The 22,146-nt window shown below is 41.6% G+C and overlaps 1 protein-coding gene across 8 annotated transcripts in view; it reads left to right on the top strand.

The window, feature by feature from the left end:
- Positions 1-22,146, top strand: part of LOC126996672 (mitogen-activated protein kinase kinase kinase kinase 3-like) — an 88,143-nt gene that overhangs the window by 5,067 nt on the left and 60,930 nt on the right. For all 8 annotated transcript variants that reach the window (XM_050857394.1, XM_050857395.1, XM_050857396.1 and 5 more), the window contains exon 2: positions 14,961-15,018. In XM_050857394.1, the coding sequence (XP_050713351.1) occupies positions 14,961-15,018 (58 nt within the window). The remainder of the gene's footprint in view (positions 1-14,960; positions 15,019-22,146) is intronic.

Raw genomic sequence — 22,146 nt, 5'->3', positions numbered from 1 at the left:
TGTATAAGTACGACGCAGTGCGGAATGCATCTTGTGTACGTGTGTACAGCATGTGAGGACGCGCGTACATCTTCAAATATTTATCCCCTAGTATCACCATGGGAAACGGGCTCTTGTCTGAAGACGGCCCATTAAAAGGGAAAAGATTGCTCCCTCCCTGCACGGGGGAGCACGGGCCATTGCCGAAGGCGGCCCGTAGCGGGGTACTGATAGACCGACTCTATTGGCGACCGAAATCTATCCAAACAAGTCGGTCCATCGACTTGCAATGCATTGCACAGTACGAAGTGTGTACGTGCACATGACACGACGCCCGTACTAATTGGTAGTGTGGTATCCTAAATTAAGAGAGTTGTCACCATGAAACTGGCCATAGGAAATGCACCTCTATTACTCAGGGAATTAGGGCGAGACTAAAATATTGTTGCGGTGTTGTTTACAGCCTTCTAAACGGTGTTTGAAAAGTCGAGTACTAATTGAAAATAGGGGGGAGTTCTTATTCAGTTCGTACGCCCCGCCGCCACTCCTCCAGGGTATATTGGATTCCAGTAATTCCAGGTGTAGGCACTAGTTCAGTCCATCATCCATCTACCTGACACAAGAAAATATGCAATAAATCGCATCAAAGCACTCAAAATAACCTTCCCCCAAAGTCACTACCCTTAGGTTTTGGCTAAGACTTTATAATTTTTTTGGATTTTTTGGGGATACATTTTTTTTTTTTTTTTTTTTTTTTTTTTTGCCCTTGTTTATAGACATTACTTTATGCAGGTTTGTGGGATTATAGCCAGATAGTTAAGGTACATCTAGAGACACACCCCATCCTTCTAACTTACCACATTTCACGTAGCCAGTTTTTTTCGCAATTTCGCGTACTAATTGGAGAACCACGTATGAATTGGCGAACTTACCCTAGATAAGAAATAGTAAGGGACCCTGCACAGAGCCCTGAGGGACTCCGCTATGTACTAATCTAGTAGTATTACTAAACTTGTGGTCCACAACAACATTCATTTCCCTGATGATTAGAAAGTCTCTGATCCAGTCAAGTAACTTGCCAGTAATACCCAACATACTCAGTTTCACAAGTAATATGTCACAGGAAACAATTCCAAAAGTCTTTGAGAAATCAAACCACAAGATCCATGTTAAATGCTTGATCCAACCACATAGCCTAGTTATTTCATTGTAGGTTAGTATCAACTGGTCCTCAGTAGAGCGCCCTGTTCGGAAACCAAATTGATTTTCATTTAGCAAATTATTACTATCCAAATATTCATACATAAATTTAGAAATTGTTTGTTCCATGGTTTTGCCACAAACAGATACTAAAGATATTGGTCTATACAGTGAAGGATCCTAACGTGAGCCCTTCTTGAAAATAGGAATAAAATATGACTTTTTCCAAACGGAGAGGAGAGTACCATTAGAAGATGAAGAGCAAAATACAGGTTGAAAATCCCTTATCCGAAAGCCCTGGGACCGAACGTGTTGCGGATTTCGGAATATTTTTGTTTGAATCTAAATAAAATGAAAACTGAAATAGGGGATTATTCACGAGAGGGTAGCCTACTAATTTTGAGATGCTGACTGCTTGTTTCTGGACAAATTATGATGCTGCTTATTATGGAGATAGTATTTTCTCTGGAAATCACTAAATGATTGCCTTTTCGATTGCCAGTTGTGCACCCGCCACCTCTGCCACAAAATAGCTTGCAGAGAGGTTCACTTGCTTACTGTTTCTAATATCACAAGTGGACAAACTAGAACAAAACCAGGCAAATTAATGTTTTTCCTGCTTTGTATTCTCCCAGTGTTTATGCATATTGAACAGCAGAGTGACTGCGAGGAGGTATTTCTCGCAACCGTAGTGTTCCGTCCTGCGCTGCGTTACGTATTTCCACTGCCCTACACTTCGTGCCGAATAAATTTAAATTAACCAAACCTAACTTCACGTACGCCATTTGTTGCGTATTTGGCTGCCTGAATGGTGAAGCAGATAAAATTCAGTATTTTAAAACTGAAGTGAGCACATTTTTCGGTGAACCACAAAACCAGTCCATAAAATTATGTTTGTCAAGGGTCGTCCTGAAATACGTGTAAAATACGTGTCGTAACATCCCTCCCCCCTTCCTCCTGCCTTCACCAGCAGCGGCTGTCAGTCATGGCAGGCCAGAGAAATTTTGAGAGTTGCCACCCATTCCTTAAAATATGGATTCGTTTTGTATTAGAGAATGGGATGTTGCATTCCTTATTCTTTTTTAGCTCAAGGTGGCAACCCTAACAGGTTATTCCCATTGTTTTCCGCTTTGAGCACTCTCGTCTTGCAGCGAACAAAGGGAACCCATGCTCATGTCTTTGACTAGTACAAAGAGACACGTCAGTCCTTGTTGAAAGACCGACTTGGTTGGCAAGGCTGATGTCATCCGATAGAGTTGGTCTATTGGCATCCTCCCCTCCCCTTCATGAGCCGTCACCCAGCAAGGGTATGTGGTCCCTCCTCAGAGGTACCTACGTGCTTGACCCTTCACAGCATGGGTTCACAAAGGGCAGGTCTTGCCTTACTAGTCTGTTGTCCTTCTACACTAAAGTGATCGAGGCAGTTGACAGAGATGAAAACTATGACATATTATATTTAGATTTCAGTAAAGCGTTCGACAAAGTTCCTCATCAGCGGCTATTACTAAAATTACAGGCTCACGGTGTAGATGGGAAAGTTTTGAACTGGATCAGGGCGTGGCTTAGTGGTAAGAAGCAGAGAGTGCAAATCAATGGTAAAAAATCTGAATGGGGCAATGTTACGAGTGGAGTCCCACAAGGGTCGGTGCTGGGTCCTCAGCTTTTTATTATTTACATCAATGACTTGGACACATGAATTAGTAGTGATGTCAGTAAGTTCGCAGATGATACCAAGATCGGTAGAGTAATCCAATCAGACAGGGACGCTAGCGTTCTCCAGGATGAGCTTGACAGACTGTATGATTGGGCGGGGAAGTGGCAGATGGAATTCAATGTCGGGAAGTGTAGCATTCTGAGTGTAGGTAGGAATAATCCCTCACACAATTACTCCTTAAATGACACTCCCCTAAGCAGGTCTGGGCATGAGAGAGACTTAGGAGTACTATAGTGCGTTCAGTTGAAGCTTGCACCTGGAGCCTAGCTCCAGGTGCAAGCTTCAATCATATGAACATATCTCTTGCTTGCCACCGTTATGAAACACCATTATTATCTATCATTTCTATTTATTAATTTATTGAGACTCCCCTAACCTGGTTTGGTAAGCCGATCACTGATGATGGCATGTGAAGCTGGTTGCTGATTGGATAGCGGCATGAGGCAGGTTGCCTCTCGCCCAGCCAAGAATGCTGGACTTGCCACACTAAAAGTTTTACTTGTATACTCAGTAGTTAATTTATTTCGCATAGTACTTATTTGTTACTTTCACCACTGAACAATAGAATGATAGTGGATTAGGTTCATTATGAAAGGCATCTGCATTTGACTAAAAACATACGAGATAATGCGAGTAAAAGTGAAATACTGGGTTGTAAATGCTTATACCACTTTTCATTCTGTGTTAGTTATGTCATGGAATTAAAAAGCTTATATTAATATAAACCGTGTCATGTGATAGAAAAATGTTTCCTGAAGACGATGATACTATCAGAGTTGTGTTAAAATGAAAAATAAGGGATATATACACCATTTAATGACAAGATGTATACGCTGAACCAAAGTCTCCCTGCCGCTACCTCACCAGTCACCCCGACGCCGCGGCCGTTACGCCGAGCGCCCTGCTGCCGAGACACAGCTACATCTTGTTATAAAAAGCTGCCGAACTCCCTTCGTGTCCACTTTATCTAAAATATGACAACACCATCGCGTTCAGGATAACTTTCCCCATCAGATGTTTCCATTTTCATGAACTGTAGTTTAGCAGTTCCATGAAATAATCAGCGAAGAATAAAATGGGGTATAAACATTTATGACTCCATCTTTCACTTCACCACTCCATAATTTCTTTAATTTTTGGTTTACAGAGAATTGACAAATGAGTTAGAGCAAATAATACAGAGGTGTGTCGCATCAAAGAGTGAGTCAGTGATAAGTGAGTGAGAGGAGCGGCAGCCAATCACAGAGCAGCTTACAAACCTTCGCTAGGCTCCAGGTGCAAGCTTCAACTGAACACACTATAGTGAGCGCTGACCTCTGTCCTAGGGCTCAATGCATTCAGGCTAAAAATCGGGCAAACAGTACTTGGTTTCATCTCGAGGAGTGTAAGCAATAGGAGCGCTGAAGTCATCTTCAAACTTAACTTAGCACTAGTTAGACCTCATCTCAATTATGCAGTTCAGTTCTGGTCCCCCTACTATAGAATGGATATCAAGATGTTAGAATCTGTACAGAGGAGGATGACAAAGATGATTCAGGGGGTGAGAAACTTGCCTTATGAAGACAGGCTGAAGCATTTAAATCTACATTCTCTAGAAAGGCGAAGGTTGCGAGGAGACTTCATTGAAGTCTATAAATGGATGAAGGGCTTTAATAAAGGGGATGTCAATAAGATTTTGATAGTAAATGAGCCAGGTAGGACGCGTAGCAATGGTTTTAAGTTAGACAAATTCAGATTCAACAAAGACATAGGCAAGAATTGGTTCACCAGTAGAGTGGTAGATGAATGGAACAGGCTTGGGAGCCATGTTGTGGGTGCCAATACCATAGATACATTCAAGAAGAGGTTAGATAAAGCCATGGATGGTGAGGTAAGGTGGGGTTGAGTGTACAGGAGCTGCCTTGTATAGGCCAACCGGCCTCTTGCAGACTCCTTACGTTCTTATGTTCTTATATAGCCCGTGTTCTTACCCGTGAGGTTGCAGGGAAAAAAAAGGGCATGTCAGCATTAAAAAAAATAAATAAATAAAATAAAAAAAATAAAAATAAATGATTTTGGAGGTTTTTGGATTTTGGAATTTGGATAAAGGATTCTCAACCTGTATAAGTTTTAGGGGATATGCTAGCTCAGACCGTAAGGTGCGGTTTCCTATGACGCGGTATGGTTTCAGAACCGTATGTTCAGATGACGCAGGTAAAGCCATCTATGACATGGTTTGTGGTCTCCCCTGTGGTACGTTTGAGAGAGCGACTCGGGCTGCCCGGACTGCCCCGGGTCCTCTCAAAGGCGTGATGACTCAGCCCGAGTTCAGGAAGATCAGCGGACGCCATTTTGCTGCCAGAACAGATAGTAAGCGTCCTCCAGGAAGATCAGCGGATGCCGTTTTGCTGCCAGAACAGCTAGTAAACGTCCTCAGGAAGATCAGCGGACGCCATTTTGCTGCCAGTGAGACGCTGTTACCAACGAGGCTTAACTGAGAGGCGCACAAAAGTGTTTGATAGAGGGGTCTGGGCGCCCAGGGCGACCCGAGTTGCTCTCTGAAAAGCACCCCTGGGCTGCGTTTGGGAGAACGATTCAGGCCGCACGGACTGATCCGTGTGCTCTCAAACGCGTGACGCCGCAGCACGAGTTGCCAATTCGGACCGCTCGCTGCAGCTTAGTTTGGAGAGGTGGAGCACCTCAGTGCTATGATGACATCATTAGCAAACATGGCGGCCCAAATAAACACATATAAGTGCTTCCATTGAATTTCACCTCTGTGCCACAATAATCACTGCAGCTTCCTTTTCATCCTTTGTTGCAAGGAGCTCGTCAGCCAGAACAGCTAGTGATGCATGTTTAAATGTCAAGAAGATCATTGGATGCCATTTTGCTGCCAGAACAGCTAGAGAGAGAGCAGCGGATGCCATTTTGCTGCCAGTGAGAGTGAGACGCCATTACCATAGCAACGACGGCAGATAATGCCTACCGGTGCACTCGGGCTAGAACAAATGAAAAAAAAAAGGGGGTGTGGGTGGGACAAAATGGCAAGGGCCAGAACCAAATTGTATTTTCTCCATAGGTTTAGTTATTCCTACAACTCGACTCGACTGTATGTGTTTATCTTTGTATTCATTCATACACACACTGGTAATATTTCTGTGGTGTGTGATTCACTTAATTGAGTGAAATTCCATTGTGATAAACAGTCACAGATTCATGTCACTTGTAAAAATGAAACTAGTAATGTAAGTTTTACCTCCATGAAATATACACAAATAGATAAGTATGAAAGCTCACAAAGTCACAGTAAGCAACATCACCTGCTTTGCGCAGTAAAAATATGCTTATTTAAGGTATCTGATTCCCGCAAAATGGCGTGCGCTGCTGCCTCGGGCCACAGTTGCCGTATAAAATAGATATGTATTTTCATATTATTGTTCTGTTGTTTATTCAATGTTCTGTTCAAGAAAAAGAATACCCATAATTTTTGTTAGTTTTTGGTTATAAGGGTTCTTTATGAAATATAACATTACTGCCTATATGTTAGGAAACATACTGAATCCTGGATCGGCTAGGGTGATGTTTGGTGTGCCTATTGCATTTACTCATCATATGCAGTGTTAACTGACTACTATATAGTTAAATACAATATTGCAGTAATAATAAGCCAGTTGTATTGTAGTACAGTACTGTCTCCAAGTTTGTGATAAATAGGTCGACGTTGTGGGTCGCAAATGTTGAAATCGCAAACTTTGAACCATTATTCTCATGGGAAAAATTGAAAATCGTCGACATCTTGCACTTGGCCACCATCCGGGTGGTCAAGCGCTGGGCCTGAGCAGCTGGCGGGCGGCTGATGATGGTGATGGTGATGATGAGTGTCGGCAGCGTGGCCTTTGCATCGGTGCCGCCTGAATGGTGTTTTTGTTGGGGCCCGTGTGTGTGTGTGGCTGTGTTTATTGTGGGTTTGGGCTTCTCAATTTGCCAGTTCTTGTTTTCCACATGTGCATGACCCCTTTCTTTTCTTCCATCTCTTCTTTTTGAAAAGGAAGAGATGGAAGAAAAGAAAGAGGTTCCGCGCAACATGTGGAAGGCGGGAATTGGCAGATTGAGGAGCCTGGGCCCACAATGGGCACAGCCACACATGCACAGGCCCTGGTAAAGGTGCCGTTTGGGTGGCGCCGATGTGGGGGCCGCACCGCCGACGCTCATCATCAGCCTCCCGTCAGCTGCTCGGGCCCGGTGCGTGGTCAGGGCTGCTCGCACACATGTGCCTGGCTGCCCGGATCCCACTCACCATGTTTCCCGCAGCAAATGGAAAGGCCCAGGGTGTGGGTAAGAGCGAGAATGGGAGTCAAGGACCACAACCAGGTGTGAAAAAACCTGTTTTTAGCAGCCTTTTCCTTTTCCTTTTGGGTCATATTGCAGTTTCAGTTTTCAATAAAAATCAATTTTTTGGGGTCCATATTGCAAACTCGGTGAATTGCAAACTTGAAACTTGCAATCCTGGAGACAGTTCTGTATTTACTACTTTTTTCTCCCCAATGAGATGCTTGAATGTTTGCTACAATGCATAGTACAATTACAGAGATTTAGAGGAGGATAGAGACATCCAAGTATACTTACCCAAATGCGTATAGTGGTATCGTTGTATATCTGACTGACTCAGCAGTCAACTCCTATCCTAGGCTACAGTATTTTCTTATGCATCTCCCACACCATACAGACTATATTAGTAGGTGTCAAATGCTAAACTTATTTTATTCATAGCTCAGTTACTCCAGCATTATCACTCCAATTAGGTTAATTTTGATATAATTAGATTTGGCTTACATTGTAATTGATGTTGAAAATCTTGACACAAACATCAGTGGGAGCAGGAGAGGTGGGAATATGGGTGAGGGTGCAATAGCTGTCTGTTTCTGAGTATTTCTGGATACCAGGATAATTCTTGATGCAAAAATATAGTGATCAACAAAAATGTCGAATTTCAGCACAGTCTACAGGCAATCCTCGGGTTACGACGGCTACGACCACGATGTTTTGCGGTTACGACGTGGTCCCTATAAATGATTACCGGGTAAATACAGACACCCCCTGCCGTTCACAGCCTCACCGTTCACGGATTCGTTTATACGTGGATAGGGTAATTGCGACACCCCCCGCCAAACGCAGATAAAAACTCACGTATTCGCGGTCTGTAGCGCCCAGCTTGAATGTTGCGCATTTAGTGTTTACCTTCGAAGCTGGAAGAGAGAAGTCAGCTGAAAGAAAAGGTTATATACAGTCGGGGTAAGAAAAAAACAGACAGAATAATTGTTGAAACTTACCAAACAGGAAGTGATAGAAGAAAGAAGTGAACAATATAATACCGGTACAAAGCGGAACAGGTTACAAGAAGAAGAAGAAGAGAAGACTGTTTACCACGTGTGCGTGAAGGCGGCAGTGCTCTACAGTGGAGTTTGTACAGCCTTTTTTTAATTTATTAAAGCCTCCAAATGTTCCTCCACGTCTTCTTCAGACAGGAAGTGATAGAAGTGAACAACCTAAAAGTGATACAAAGCGGAGCAGGCTACAAGAAGAAGAAGAAGACAGTTTGCTTACCACATGCGAGTGAAGGTGGCAGTGCTCTACAGTGGAGTTTATACAGTGTTTTTTAGTTTATCATAGCCTCCAAGCGTTCCTCAACGTCTTCAGACGTGTAAAACTATATAACAATGCTTATGCCCATACCAAGAGTCAAGAAGGTTTAGCAACAAAGATCGAAGGGAAGGACGGTGCGTACCTATAGTCACTAGCATTTTTGGAATGAAGGTCTGTGGGAGAGATGAAGGGAAGGCAAGGTCTACCCCGTGTCTTCCCTCAGACCTTCGAGGAAAAATATGTTAATTTTCCAAATTTGGCGTGGCACATAGTTGCGGTTCAGTTAAAACAACCTGAGAAAATGTTTTCCCTAATTGGAAAGTCATATATTATAGTTGCAGCGAATATGTTTGTCTTGTTTACAACAACAGCACGCTCCTTCAAAGCACAGAGGTACCAGCCAGGCGGGAACCTTTGTGGCTCACATTCTCCAACGATCTATGGTTTTTCAAATTCTTTCTCATTTCAGTTAAGACATCTGGCTCTGCAAGTGCAAACAAAGGGTATCTTAATAATTTACTGCATGCAAATAATGAATAATAATGGAAAAAAACATGTAATAATAAATAATAACTGTTGAATGCGATGCTTGGCTATTTCGAATATATTAGGCTACCCATGTTATTTATACATGCAGCATCAAAATTCCTTATGTCTAGACACTTGCAGAGTCGTATGTCACTTTATATCCCTTAATGAGATGAAATATGAGTATCTGAAAGGCTATAGATCGTCCGAGTATGATCAAACTATACTGTTTGATATACAAAGTTGTTTCTTCGTGTCCTTGTATGGTATATTATCAATGCAAATCTTCTGTTTACAATGGTTTGAGGATTTTTTGGATACACAAACATTCAAATGATCTTCACGCAATCACAAACTCACAATGCGCAGGTGCCACATCTACTTTCACGAGTGGACAGACGGAATGAAACGGACAGTATTATGGCTGTAATAGCACCTTGGAGGTATTATACCTCCATGAACAGCACTGTGTGCTTGTATGTGTGTGCTTGCATTAGATCTGGTAGGTGAAAAGAAGGTTACAGTGTGTGTATGTGCATTTACCTTCCCGAGCGACTTGTGGTAAGGATTGAAGGCATGGTCTGAGGCCGTGCCTACATTGTCGAAGGTAAGGTACGCGGCTTGACCGTCATGACTCTTGGTATGGGCCTTAGAAATGCCTTAGAAATCCATTTTTTATAATTCGATCGAGATGGTAGAATGAAACTCCATTTTCCCTATTTGATTATAGTCCCGTCGATTGCGTATTCGTGGATCACGGGAATCTCGTGGAACCAAATACCCGTGAATGGCGGGGGCTTCTGTAATTCTTGTTTCGACTTTCGACGTTTGCGTCGTAAATACGAACTTTGCGCATGAACTAGTTTGTTGAGCGTGGCGGAAGAATACGTCGTCACCAAGCATTGCACTGAGGCTTGCACGTTGTTTATGTTCCGCTTGTAAGCCTCTTGGGTTCCTTGGACGCTGTGTTGTGTTTTCTGTTGCTATTTTTTTGCAACTTTGTGCCCTTAATCATGCCTCCCAAGCATAAAGATGACTCTTCTGACGGCAGTGCTTGTAAGAAAAGGAAAGCCATCACTACAAAAGTGAAATAAGACATTGTGAAAAGATCGTACGCCATTTTGGTTTGTTGTGCTTTTGCTCTCTGGTTTGTGTTCTTTTCTTTTTTTTTTCATTGACTTTTGGCCTTCATTATGTCTCCCAAGCGTAAGTCAGACTCATCTGATGGCAGTGCTTTAAAGAAAAGGAGAGACATCACAGTGGAAGTGAAGTTAGACATTGTGAAACAATTGGAAAAGGGAGAAATGGCGACAAACATTGGTCATGTGCTGAACTTTTTTTGTTATTGTTTTTCATTTCATTATTTAATATTTATGGCCTAGAAGTGTTTTTTAAACAAATAGTTACTGTCTAATTATGACTTTACTACTGCGTTAGCATAGGCGAGTGATTTAGGTGCTTATGGCACTTTCATTTGAAGGTTGGGGCTGACAGTTCCTTCTAATAAAGGGTGTGTTTCGACTTACATACGAAATTGGATTGCGACGGTGTTGTAGGAACGGAACTTCGTTGTAAGTCAAGGACCCTCTGTAGTTTGCTCAGTTATATTTAGCAGTTTTTGGATATAAAAATTAGTTAAAATTTGATGTTATGCATTTTTCTTTGGATTCTTCAATGTTTTTACATGACTTTCATATATCTTGATAGCTGGCATAGGAATGACTAGTAGGAGGAGGTTACCAACTGGTGAAATTTACCCTGAAGGCAGAAGCACATTTGACCCATTTCCACTACTTTCACTGAAATATTGCAGCAGGAAATGGCTTGTGTTACCGTATTTGATGGCTTATAAGACACATTTTTTTTTCCCAAAAAATCTTCCCGAAAATCACCCTGCATCTTATAAGGTCAAGGTTCAGCTTTGGGTCACTGGCTAGTGAAGTTTTAGTGCAGCAATGGCACTTAAATTAAACTTCAAACCTCTCCGCAAATGTAAACAAGGTGGCGATCGCTTTTACAGCAACAATGGCAACTCTTTTCTAAAGTAACAATGTATAACAGTAGTACTTACCACTACTTCACATAAAATGACACCATTCAGGAAGAAAATTAAGTGACTTAATGCTTGTACCTAAACAGACTAGTGCACTGTTGAACTCCAAACCTGACAACACGCGCAAGATACACTACGTTTCCTTAGTAGACTGGGATCATTGAGGAGACTTATGATGTAGAATAGTAATGAAGAAATATGATGCACAAACCTTATACCTGTTACCCCTCTGAATGTCGCTGTCTCCGCCATGTTTGTTTACATCTCAAAGCAGTACCTTCGAGTCTATAAGAAGGACCAATTCTGGCAGGTCCCAGCAAATATTTAGAGTTTTAAATGTAAAGTATTGGGATTTGATAAGGATCTGAATACACGTGAAACTTTAACCCATTAACCCCTTCACTACGGCCGGGCGGAAACAGTGCCCCGCGCTGTATCCGAGATCGCCGCGCGCGCCAAATTTCAAATGTCGCTTTTAAATATAACAAGTTTTCAGCCATAAACTCAACATGATCATCATGTATTATATATGAAAACATGCAGAATTAAATGGTGCGCATAAAGAAACTCACTACGGCCGGGCCAAAACAGTGCCCTGTATCCAGGATTGCCGCGCGCGCCAAATTTCAAATGTCGCTATTGAATATAACAAGCTTTCAGCCATAAACTCAACATAATCATCACGTATTATATATGAAAACATGCAGAATTAAATGGTGCATGTAAAGAAACTCACTACGGCCGGGCGAAAACAGTGCCGTACGCCGTAGTGAGGATCGCCACGCATGCCAAATTTCAAATGTCGCTGTTGAATATAACAAGTTTTCAGCCATAAACTCAACATAATCATCATGTATTATATATGAAAACATGCAGAATTAAATGGTGCACGTAAAGAAACTCACTACAGCCGGGCGAAAACAGCACCCTGCGCCGTATCGAGGATCGCCGCGCACGTCAAATTTCAAATGTCGCTGTTGAATATAACAAGTTTTCAGCCATAAACTCAACATAATCATCATGTATTATATATGAAAACATGCAGAATTAAATGGTGCACATAAAGAAGCATAAATTAATTGATAATTTTGAGAAGTAAGCATAAATATAAAGATAAAATAACTCGTATATTGGCTTAAGCGCGCCAGGACGCAGTATGGGTGTCCTCAGATATGGTATGGGGCACGCAAGGACGCAGTATACGCATCCTCGTGTTGAAGGGGTTGATGACGTTGATGGCGCTGGTGTCATAAAGTTCTATCAGACGTGGGCAACGAGCATGACGCTAGCGCTGGAAAGTGAGAAGCTATCTGGAATGTAAAGGGCGCATGTAACTATGTCTCTGTCGATGCTAAGTGACTAACTGGCACCTCTTTTGTCCCTTACCACCATTCCTTGCTAAAAATAGCCTACAGTTCCTGCCTACGCATTATGGTGTCTGCAGAGCGATTATGTTTCCTCAGCCAATCTGTTTCGGCGGTCTTCCTTTAGTTTCTACTCGTGTGCATACTGAGCGTGGTCTAGACACCTCCACTTATATACGTGATGTTCTAGATGAGTCAGTATCTTGTTCAGAGGAGTGGGAAGCGGAACTTGGATTTTCTTAGGAATCATGGAATTCCAAATAATAATCAGATTTTACAGTTGAGTTATACGGATGATTTTCTACAACTTTTATTCAGTGAGATTCATTCCAGAATGATAAAAAAATACAAAAAATATTTTTCTAGTTTCACTGCAACTTTGGTTCTCTGTAGGCAGTAAATTTCCATGTCAAAGATTATAAACTATATTTTTCAGACTCCATTGTGATAAGATGAGCAACTTTTCTTCAAAAAATTTTCCTGTACGTCGCACCAGTAAAAAGTTGGATTTTTGGGAGAATCTTGGAATTCCAGCCAAAAGCAACAACCTAGAAAGAAATGGATTTCACAGCAGGGTGCGCCAGAAAATTTTCTATAAAACATCTTTTATGACTTTTTCTCTCAATTTCAAAGTGTATTTTCCGCTGACTTTTGCGTTATGGGGGATCTCCCGAGAAAAAGTTTTGCGGTTAAATAGGGTTAATAATGATCTGATAACGGGGAGGGCTACGAAAGTCGGACGAAAAGTCTTCACCTGACACTCATGGTTCAAACCCGTTTATTATATATATTTTTTTCAAATGCCAGCCCAAAGTGCAGGGTGCGTCTTATAAGCCCATGTGTCTTATAAGCCATCAAATATGGTATATAACTACACCCATAGCTATGGCCTAGACTGCTGATATGTTATATAACTACAACCATGGGGTTAAAGGGTTAATAAAGAGAACTGCTGAAATGCATCTGAAAAGCTGTCAATGTGTTCAAAACATGTGGCTCACCACTGCTAACCCATCCACTTCAGCTAACTTGAAGCTGCGATTGGCTGAGAAACAGGTAAATGTGAACCAAATATGAGACTTGCAAAACGGCATGGAATTTATATTATCATGCTCCTCTTATAAGCATACAACCACCTGTATTTTTGTTTTCACTCATATCATTGTTATTATAATCAAACCATTTGAAAGAGTCCGTTGAGGCATTGGCTCCCGCTGGTCCGTTCCTCCCCTCTGCTCTGCCACGCAGCCCCAGCACCTATTTTTTCCTCATATGTTACCTATAGCTAACATATGAGAGGAAGTGATAGGTGTTGGTAGAGCAAAGGGGAGGAAAGGATCAGCGGAAGCCAATGCCTCAGCGGACAAAATAAACCTACTTGCGATGGCTGGCATCCAGTCCTGACACTCGAGAATAGGGAAGCATTGAATGGCCAAATATTGTGCATAACATTATTAACCATCTGAACTATCACACACACTGGGGGAGAGAGAGATAGAGAGAGGATAAACTTAACCAACCAGATATTAGACCTGGGTCATGTACGATAGATTGAAACATGTCACCATGGCCTCCAATTTACTCAAATAAGGGGTTGGACAACACTGGCTGTACCAACCCTATGTAAACACGTTTGGACATAATGAACGTACTGAGTCTGAGGCGCATGAGTTGAACTAGCTCAAAGTGTATTATGTCTATTGTGAACATTTTTTTTAACATCTAACATAACTTGATTGAATTAACCTAACCTGACAATTAAACCTAACAATTAAATGTAACCTCTTACCTACGAGGAAAGTTTGCCTTCCTCAACTCCACTTAGGGGCACTAATAGTCAGGTGAATAAATATCAGCCTCCTAATGGAGGGGCTTCACCACCTCCTAGGGGCACGAAAAGACAGGTGAATAGTATACATGAACCTCCTAGCAAGGGAGCTTCTCCCCCATTGACTCCCATGCTTTCACATTTCATCGGACTAAAAACCTAATTTAACCATACCTGCCAATTCATTATCTTATGGCATTTCCAGGTCCATATCTTGTTCACTTTTCTTGAAATATGTGTTCATGACTGTTGCCACAGATTCAACAAGTTGAAATATCCTGTCTTGTGCCTATTCTAAAATGGTGATATGGTCATTTGCTATTTCACCATTGCTTTTGGTCCTTACTTTGGCATTAAAGTCTCCATGACTATTGAGAACTGGGTTTTATGTTTCTTCATTCCTACTTACACATCCTCATAAAACTTTTCTATCTCATTGTTATTACAAGTTGATGTTGGTGCATAAGCCTGAAGTATTTTAAGTTTGTATCTTTTGTTCAGCTTGAAAATGATTACCCCTAATCTCTAATTGCTGCTGAAGAATTATTCTATTTTCCCTGTTTGATTCTTGTTAATCATGGATTAAATTGTGTGTGCCTTCCTACATTCGAGGCCATTGTAGCACAAGATAACTTTTCTACTTGTCTATTATTTTTTTCTTCTTTTCAGGCAAAGCGTCTGATTACCAATGAGTTTGCAGCAATCAAGGTTATCAAATTAGAACCAGGTATGTGTGTGTATTTACCTATTTGTAGTATACAAGGCCTAAGCTCAAGCTTGAATTGTCCTGTCCCCCAATCTACATTTGTCCAACGTTTCCTTCATTTTATGGACATTGCCCGTTTCAACAATGACTTTTTTAGCTCATTCCATGTATCCACACTCCTGTATGCAAAACTGTACTTCTTTATGTCTTTCAAATAAGTCCCCTTTCTAAATTTCTTGCGGAGTCCTCTTAGTTGCCTCCTCCCTTCTGTCTTGATTAAATCATTTTTATTCAACACATCCATTCCACTTGTATTCCTGTACAACGCTATCATGTTGTGGCATGCAGGAGGTGCAGTAAGGGAGTGGTTTGATGTGTGTCCTCTCTTGAGCCTGTGGTGGGATCAGGAAGAGGAGGCAGAGTAGGGTTAGATCAGGAGGTTGGTGGAGACTTCAAGTGTAGAGATAGAGAGGCAGCAAGGATATGGGTGAGGTAGGTATGGCAATTCCCCTTCCAGAGGCAGAGAGGCAGGTGCTGTGGGTTGAATCTGCACTCCAATTTCTGTGTGTGTGTGTGTGTGTGTGTGTGTGTAAAATTCACCACAGCCTGATTACGTGTTGGACTTGTAATCAGCAGCAGGTACCCTCCCGACATGAGCAAGTGCTCTTTATTGTCGATCTATTGTCGACCTCACATACCACACACCCCATCCCCTTGCTCAAGGGGGGACAGTAACCACTCCTAGTCAACAGAAAGAATCTGGCCTAAGTGGGCTCGAACTGCCGCCCTGTCAGACCATGAAGCCTGCAGCACAGCGCTCTAGCACAGAGTGGTGTGTGTATTTACCTAGTTGTAATTTTTCAGGGCCTGGGCTTACGCTTGTGTGGTCCCGTCTCCATATCAGTACTTGTCTAGTTTTTCCTTAAAGTTGTGCACACTCTCTGCCGATACTACTTTCTCACTTAGTCTATTCCAAACCTCTATGTTTCTGTGGGAAGCTATATTTTTTATGTCTCTCAAGCATCTTCCTTTTCTCAATTTTTTACTGTGTCCTCGTGTGTTTCTGGTGTTTCTTACTTCTCTTAGTAATAACTCCTCATCATCTACTTCTTCCATTTTATTCCACAATTTGTAAATTAGTATTAGGTCTCCCCTTTCTCTTTGTTCCAATGTTGGTAGGTCCATTTCCTTTAACCTTTCTTCATATGACAATCCCTCCAGTTCTGGAACCATCTTCGGTGCCATCCTTTGTATTCTCTCTAGTATTTTCACGTGTTTCTTGTTATGGAGAGACTGCACAGTTTCTGCATATTCCAACTTTGGTCTAATCATAGTGGTAATCATCTTTTTCAGCATATCCTTATCCATGTAGTGGAATGCTATTCCTATATTTCTTACCATTCTATACATATCACGAAATATCCTATTTACATGACTCTCAGACTGTTGATTATCTTGTATTGTCACTCCCAGATCTCTCTCTTCTTGACCTTTTAATATTTCATCATCTCCCATTCTATGTCCACTTTGGTCTCCCTTCACTCTTACCCATTTCCACTACATTACATTTCTTCACATCAAACTCCATCTCCCATTTCTTGTGTGAGTGTGTGTGTGTGTGTGTGTGCAAGGGGGAGGGGGGAGGTGGTGTACACTCGACCCTCGATTTAACGGACCCCAATTTAATGGATTTCGGATTTAATGGACCACAAATCTCAACGGGCACTGGCTTTAGAAATGTCAAAACCCTAAACAAAGGCCATCAGGCCGTGTCGTGAGGCCGCGCCGCACAAATTACATCCACACACACTGCCTCATGGTCTCTAGCTCCGCCCACTTTTTGGCCGCCAGACAGGACACATCGTATAGTGTGTGTCCGCCTTTATGGGGAAAATTGAAAACTGTTGACATCTTGCGCTTGGCCACCTGTCCGGGTGGCCAAGCGCACGAGTGCAGACAGCCCCGGCTGTGCGCCGGGCCCGGCGCCAAACAGCTGATGGGCGGCTGATGACGGTGATGGTGATAATGAGCGTCGGCGGCGAGGCCCCCACATCAGCGGCACCCGAATGGCATCCCCATTGGGGCCCGCGCATGTGTGGCTGTGTTTATTATGGGTTTGGGCTTCTCAATTTGCCAATTCCCATCCTCCACATGTTGCATGGGACCCCTTTCCTTTCTTCCATCTCTTCTTTTTGAAAAAAAAAGAAGTGGAAGAAAAGAAAGAAGTCCCGCACAACATGTGGAAAACAAGAATTAGCAAATTGAGGAGCCCGGGCCCACAATAAACACAGCCACACACACACGGGCCCCAACGAAAGCACCGCCCTGGCGGTGCCGATGCGTGGGTCACGCCGCCAATACCCATCACTACCACCACCATCATCAGCCGCCTGTCAGCTGCTCAAGCCCAGCATGCGGCCGGGGCCGCTCGCACACATGCGCCTGGCCGCCCGGATCATATAAAAAAAAATTGTTCCGAGCTAGAAGGGAGGCTGGGTAGTTTTGTCCGGTGTGACACCGGCTTTAGAAACGTCAAAAAACTTATTTTCAAGCAATGGACTTTTTCAAGCAACGGATCACCCTTCCCCCCTTTTAATCTGTTAAATCGAGGGCCAAGTGTATTTGCCTATTTGTAGTCTACTGAGCCCAAGCTAAGCTCTAAAATTCACGTCTCCACATCTACATTTATCCAGCCTTTCCTTCATTTGTTGGACACTGTTTGCCTCCACCACCTCTTCCCGCAAGCTGTTCCATGTGTTAACACTTCTATGTGGAAAACTATACTTTTTAAGTCACTCAAACAGGTTCCTTTATTAAGTTTCTTCCTATGTCCCTTCATCCCCTGTGTTCTCGCAGTTAAGAAGAGATCATCCCTATCCACTTCAAACTTATTTACCAACTTATACAGCATGATCAGATCTCCTCTCTCCCTTCTATGTTCCAGTGTCATCAAGTCCATCTTCAATCTGTCTTCATACGTTGTATTCAAGAGTTCTGGGACCATTTTAGTTGCAATTCTCTGTATCCTTTTCAGCTTTCTGATATCCTTCTTTTTGTGAGGCAACCACACAACTGCAGCATATTCAAGCTTTGGTCTTATCATTGTTGTTAATATTTTCTTCATCATTTCTTTGTTCATAAAATGGAATGATACCCTTTTATTTTTGCATCATCCTGTAGGTTTCTCCAAACAGCTTGTTTATGTGCTTTTCTTGGGATAGTGTGTCTTGCATCGTTACTCTCAAATCTTTTTCTTCATGTACCACAAGTTTTCTTCTCCCATCCTGTAAGTTTTCCTTTGTCTGTTTTTATTTTTTCCCATTTCCATAACATGGCACTTGTTTGCATTAAATTCCATCTCCCATAACTGGCTCCGTCTATACACTCTGTCCAGGTCTTTTTGCAGCTCCTCATAGTCTTCCTCCGTCCTCACTTTTCTTATTAACTTTGCATCATCTGCAAAAAGTGCTGTGAATGAACACCCCATCATCTGCAAAAAGGCTTATATAACTTTTTATACCCTTTAGCATATCATTTATATATATTATGAACGTTATTGGTGCCAGAACTGAGCCTTGAGGAACTCCACTCTCTACTCCTCCAATTTAATTTCTCCTCTCTAATCACTGTCTTCATTTCTCTTCCCATTAAGTAATCCTTCATCCACTTGATAACCTTTCTGCCCATTCCTCCCCACTGCTGTAGTTTCCAGATTAACCTTTTGTGCAGAAATTTGTCAAAAGCTTTTTTCAAATCGAGATATACTACACAATCAGCCCACCCTTCTCTCTCTTGCACCACGTCTATTGCTCATGAGTAGAAACATAGTAAGTTAGTGACACATGATTTCCCTTTTCTAAATCCAAACTGTCCTTCATTTATCATGTTTTTCTTTTCTAAATGTTCGACCCATTGTTTTTTTTATTATACTTTCACAAATCTTGCACATTACACTTGTCAAAGAAACTGGTCTATAATTTAGTGGTTCAGTTTTATCTCCACTTTTATAAATTGGTACTATATTCGCTCTTTTCCATTCTAAGGGCACTTTTCCTGTATTTATAGAGCATGTTATTATGTCATAAAGTGACTCCAATAATTCATTTCTACACTCTTTTAGCACTTGTCCCGAGATTTCATCCGGTCCCATAGCTTTCCTTTCATCTAAGGTTTTCATCAGCTGTATCAGTTATCCTTTATCAACCTTTACATGATTCAGTTTCCCCTCATTGCAATTTTTGAGACCCCAGTCAAAGTCGGTTTCTTCCGTAAACTCTTTATGAAAATTATTATTTAATATTTCTGCAATTTCTTTGTCCTTTTCATAGATTACATTTTTTTCCTTTAGCCTTTCCTCTCCTTCATATCTTTTTGACTTCCTGTTTACGAATTTATAAAACATTTTTGGTTCTTTACATTTAAAAACTATTCTTCTTTCAAATTTAGCTTCCTCCTCTCTCTTTATTTTCACATAGTCATTTCTTGCTTTTTTTATATTTGGCCCAATTGTTCTTATTTGGTCTTTTCTTTAAATTCCTCCATGCCTTATTTCTATTTCTTCTTGCTGTCTCACACCTCCATCTAAACCATGTTTTCCTTCCTTTAGTTTTTACTGTGTAGAATGGAACATACATCTCTTTTCCTCTGTTGTAAATATTCATAAAAGTGTCATATTTCTCTTGAATATTAGTACTCCTCTTCATATCAGTCCAGTCTACCCCACCGAAGAAAGTCTCTAGTCCAACATAATCTGCCTGAGCGTAGTTTTTCCTTTTTCCCTATAAGCCTCTTCTCGATATTCACATCCTTCCAAAGTTTTCATCTCCAATAGTTCATGGTCGCTCTTTCCTAAGGGGCACTCGTGACTGACTCCTTCATCCGACTCCACGTTTTTTGTGAAAATTGGGTCGTCTTGATGGTTCGTCATTCCCTCTCAACCTTGTTTCTCCTTGCACCCACTGCGTCATCAGGTTATCTGTTACCAGCTTCAGTAGTTTACTTCCCCAAGTATTTTCACCACCCTCCGTTACTAAATCTTCCCATTTCACTTCTTTGCAATTGAAGTCTCCTGTTAAGATTAGCTTTTTATTATTTTTTATTTCGTCTGTTGTTGCCCGTATTGTATTTTCCAGCATAGCGTTATATCTTACTTCATTCCAACTTTTGGTTTTAGGGGAGACTTAGGCAGTTATTATGTTATTCTCTCCACCTTTTACCAGTACCTGCACAGCCATCACCTCCACACTGTCCTTTCCATATCTCACCTCAGTCACTTTCAAGTTTTGTTTCGTCATTATCATCACTCCTCCTCCCTTTCCTTCCTTCCTATCTTTTCTCCAAATGTTGTACTTGGTCTTTTGCTCCAGCACAAGTTCCAGTTCTTTTACAAGCTTTGTTTCAACTATACATATAATATCTGGATCTCTCCCTTAAATAATCAGTTAGTTCAATTTTCTTTGTTATAAAACCATCTATGTTTGTGCACGCAATCTTTAAACTTTTCTTGCCTTCTCCCTTTTTTTCCCCTTCTTTCGCCTCCTATCCACCTTTTCATCAGTTTTTCATTTTTCATTCTCCCCCAAAATTTCTTTTATTCTTCTGATTTCTCATCATTTCTCTTTTTCACTTCATTTATCATTTCCTTTACTTTCATTCTTTCATCCTCTGACATATTTCTCCTCACATATATTTGCTTATTCTTCTCCAGAGTTGTTTAGTTTCCATGACCTATTTAGTATAGTTTCTGTTGCATTTTGGGACCTTAGCTTTATCTTTAGTGGTCTGTTTTTTCCTTCCTCATATCTTCCCAATCTAGTTATTTCATCTACTTTTTCCTCTATCTTTTCCTCCTCTTCAGTATTCATATTTCTCAATACACTTTTTACCTTACTCATCTTGTAACTCTCTCTCTCTCTGAGCCTTCACTGTTTTTTTTCTTCCTTTACACCAAACACTATTACACACTTTTTCTTTTCTGCCATGTCCCTCACCATTGCTTCTCTATTTTTAGTACATTCACAACTTCTTTTTATATGTCTTGCCTCTGTTCCTGTTGCTGTTGTTCAAGAATTTCCCGAAAGCTTGTTTTTTCCTCGTCTTTTTCCCTTCTTCACTCCTTCAATTCATCATTAACCACATCCTTAATCTATTCCTCTACCTTTACACCCACATTCTGCTGATCGTTTCCTATCTTCTTTGCTACCTCTCTTTTTATCATTTCTTCCATCTTCTCCATGTCTTCGTTTGTCCCCATCACACTCCTCTCTGTTTCCATTTTCAAAATTTGTATCATGGTCTTTTTTTAAATTTTTCCATCTTCGTTTGTGCTATTTCTTTTTGGCTTTCCAACTGATCCTTAGTCAATATACTGTAATTATTTCTTCTCTCAAGTTTTCCACCATTTTCTTTGTCTCCTCGCCTCTTCCCCTTGCCTCATTGTCTCTCTTTTTCACTTAGGTCAGTGCCTGAATCACTTCCCCAAACTCTGCTCTCAACTTCCTCATTTCTATCACTACTGTTGTCACAGTCCTGCTCCACTTTGTTCATCCTTTTCCATTGTTGATTTTGGTGTGAAGCCTTCAAAGTTCTCCCCTGAGTCCTCTTCCCGCCAAATTGGAGACACCATCTTGAATCTTTGTTTACCTTCCTTCCCACCTCCTTCCTCTCCTTCTCCTCCATGTTAAACTTATCACTTCTCACTCTCATATTCCTCACAATTCCTAGACTCCTAGGAGACGGGACTAACCTACTTAGCTGTTGCTTGGGCCCTGATCGACAGGCAAATAGATTGTTGATCTCCGCTTCGTCTGTCCATGTCCTTTCACTTTTGTTGTCAGCGCGCATGTGTGTGTATTTACCTAATTGTAGTTTTACAGGTCCTGGGCTTACGCTCATGTGGTTCTGTCTCCATATCTGTATTTGTCCAGTTTTTCCTTAAAGTTATGCACACTTTGCCAATACTACATCCTCACTTAGTCTGTGTGTGTGTGTGTGTGTGTGTGTGTGTGTGTAAGGGGGAGGAGGAGGTTGTATGTGTGTGTGTGTGAGAGAGAGAGAGAGAGAGAGAGAGAGAGAGAGAGAGAGAGAGAGAGAGAGAGAGAGAGAGAGTGGGGTGGGGTTGTAGTGAATCAGCTGGCTGGGGGCAGAGTG

The sequence above is a fragment of the Eriocheir sinensis genome, chromosome 10, assembly GCF_024679095.1.
Source record: "Eriocheir sinensis breed Jianghai 21 chromosome 10, ASM2467909v1, whole genome shotgun sequence".
NCBI classification, from domain to species: domain Eukaryota; kingdom Metazoa; phylum Arthropoda; class Malacostraca; order Decapoda; family Varunidae; genus Eriocheir; species Eriocheir sinensis.
This window is presented reverse-complemented; position numbering and strand designations above follow the sequence as displayed.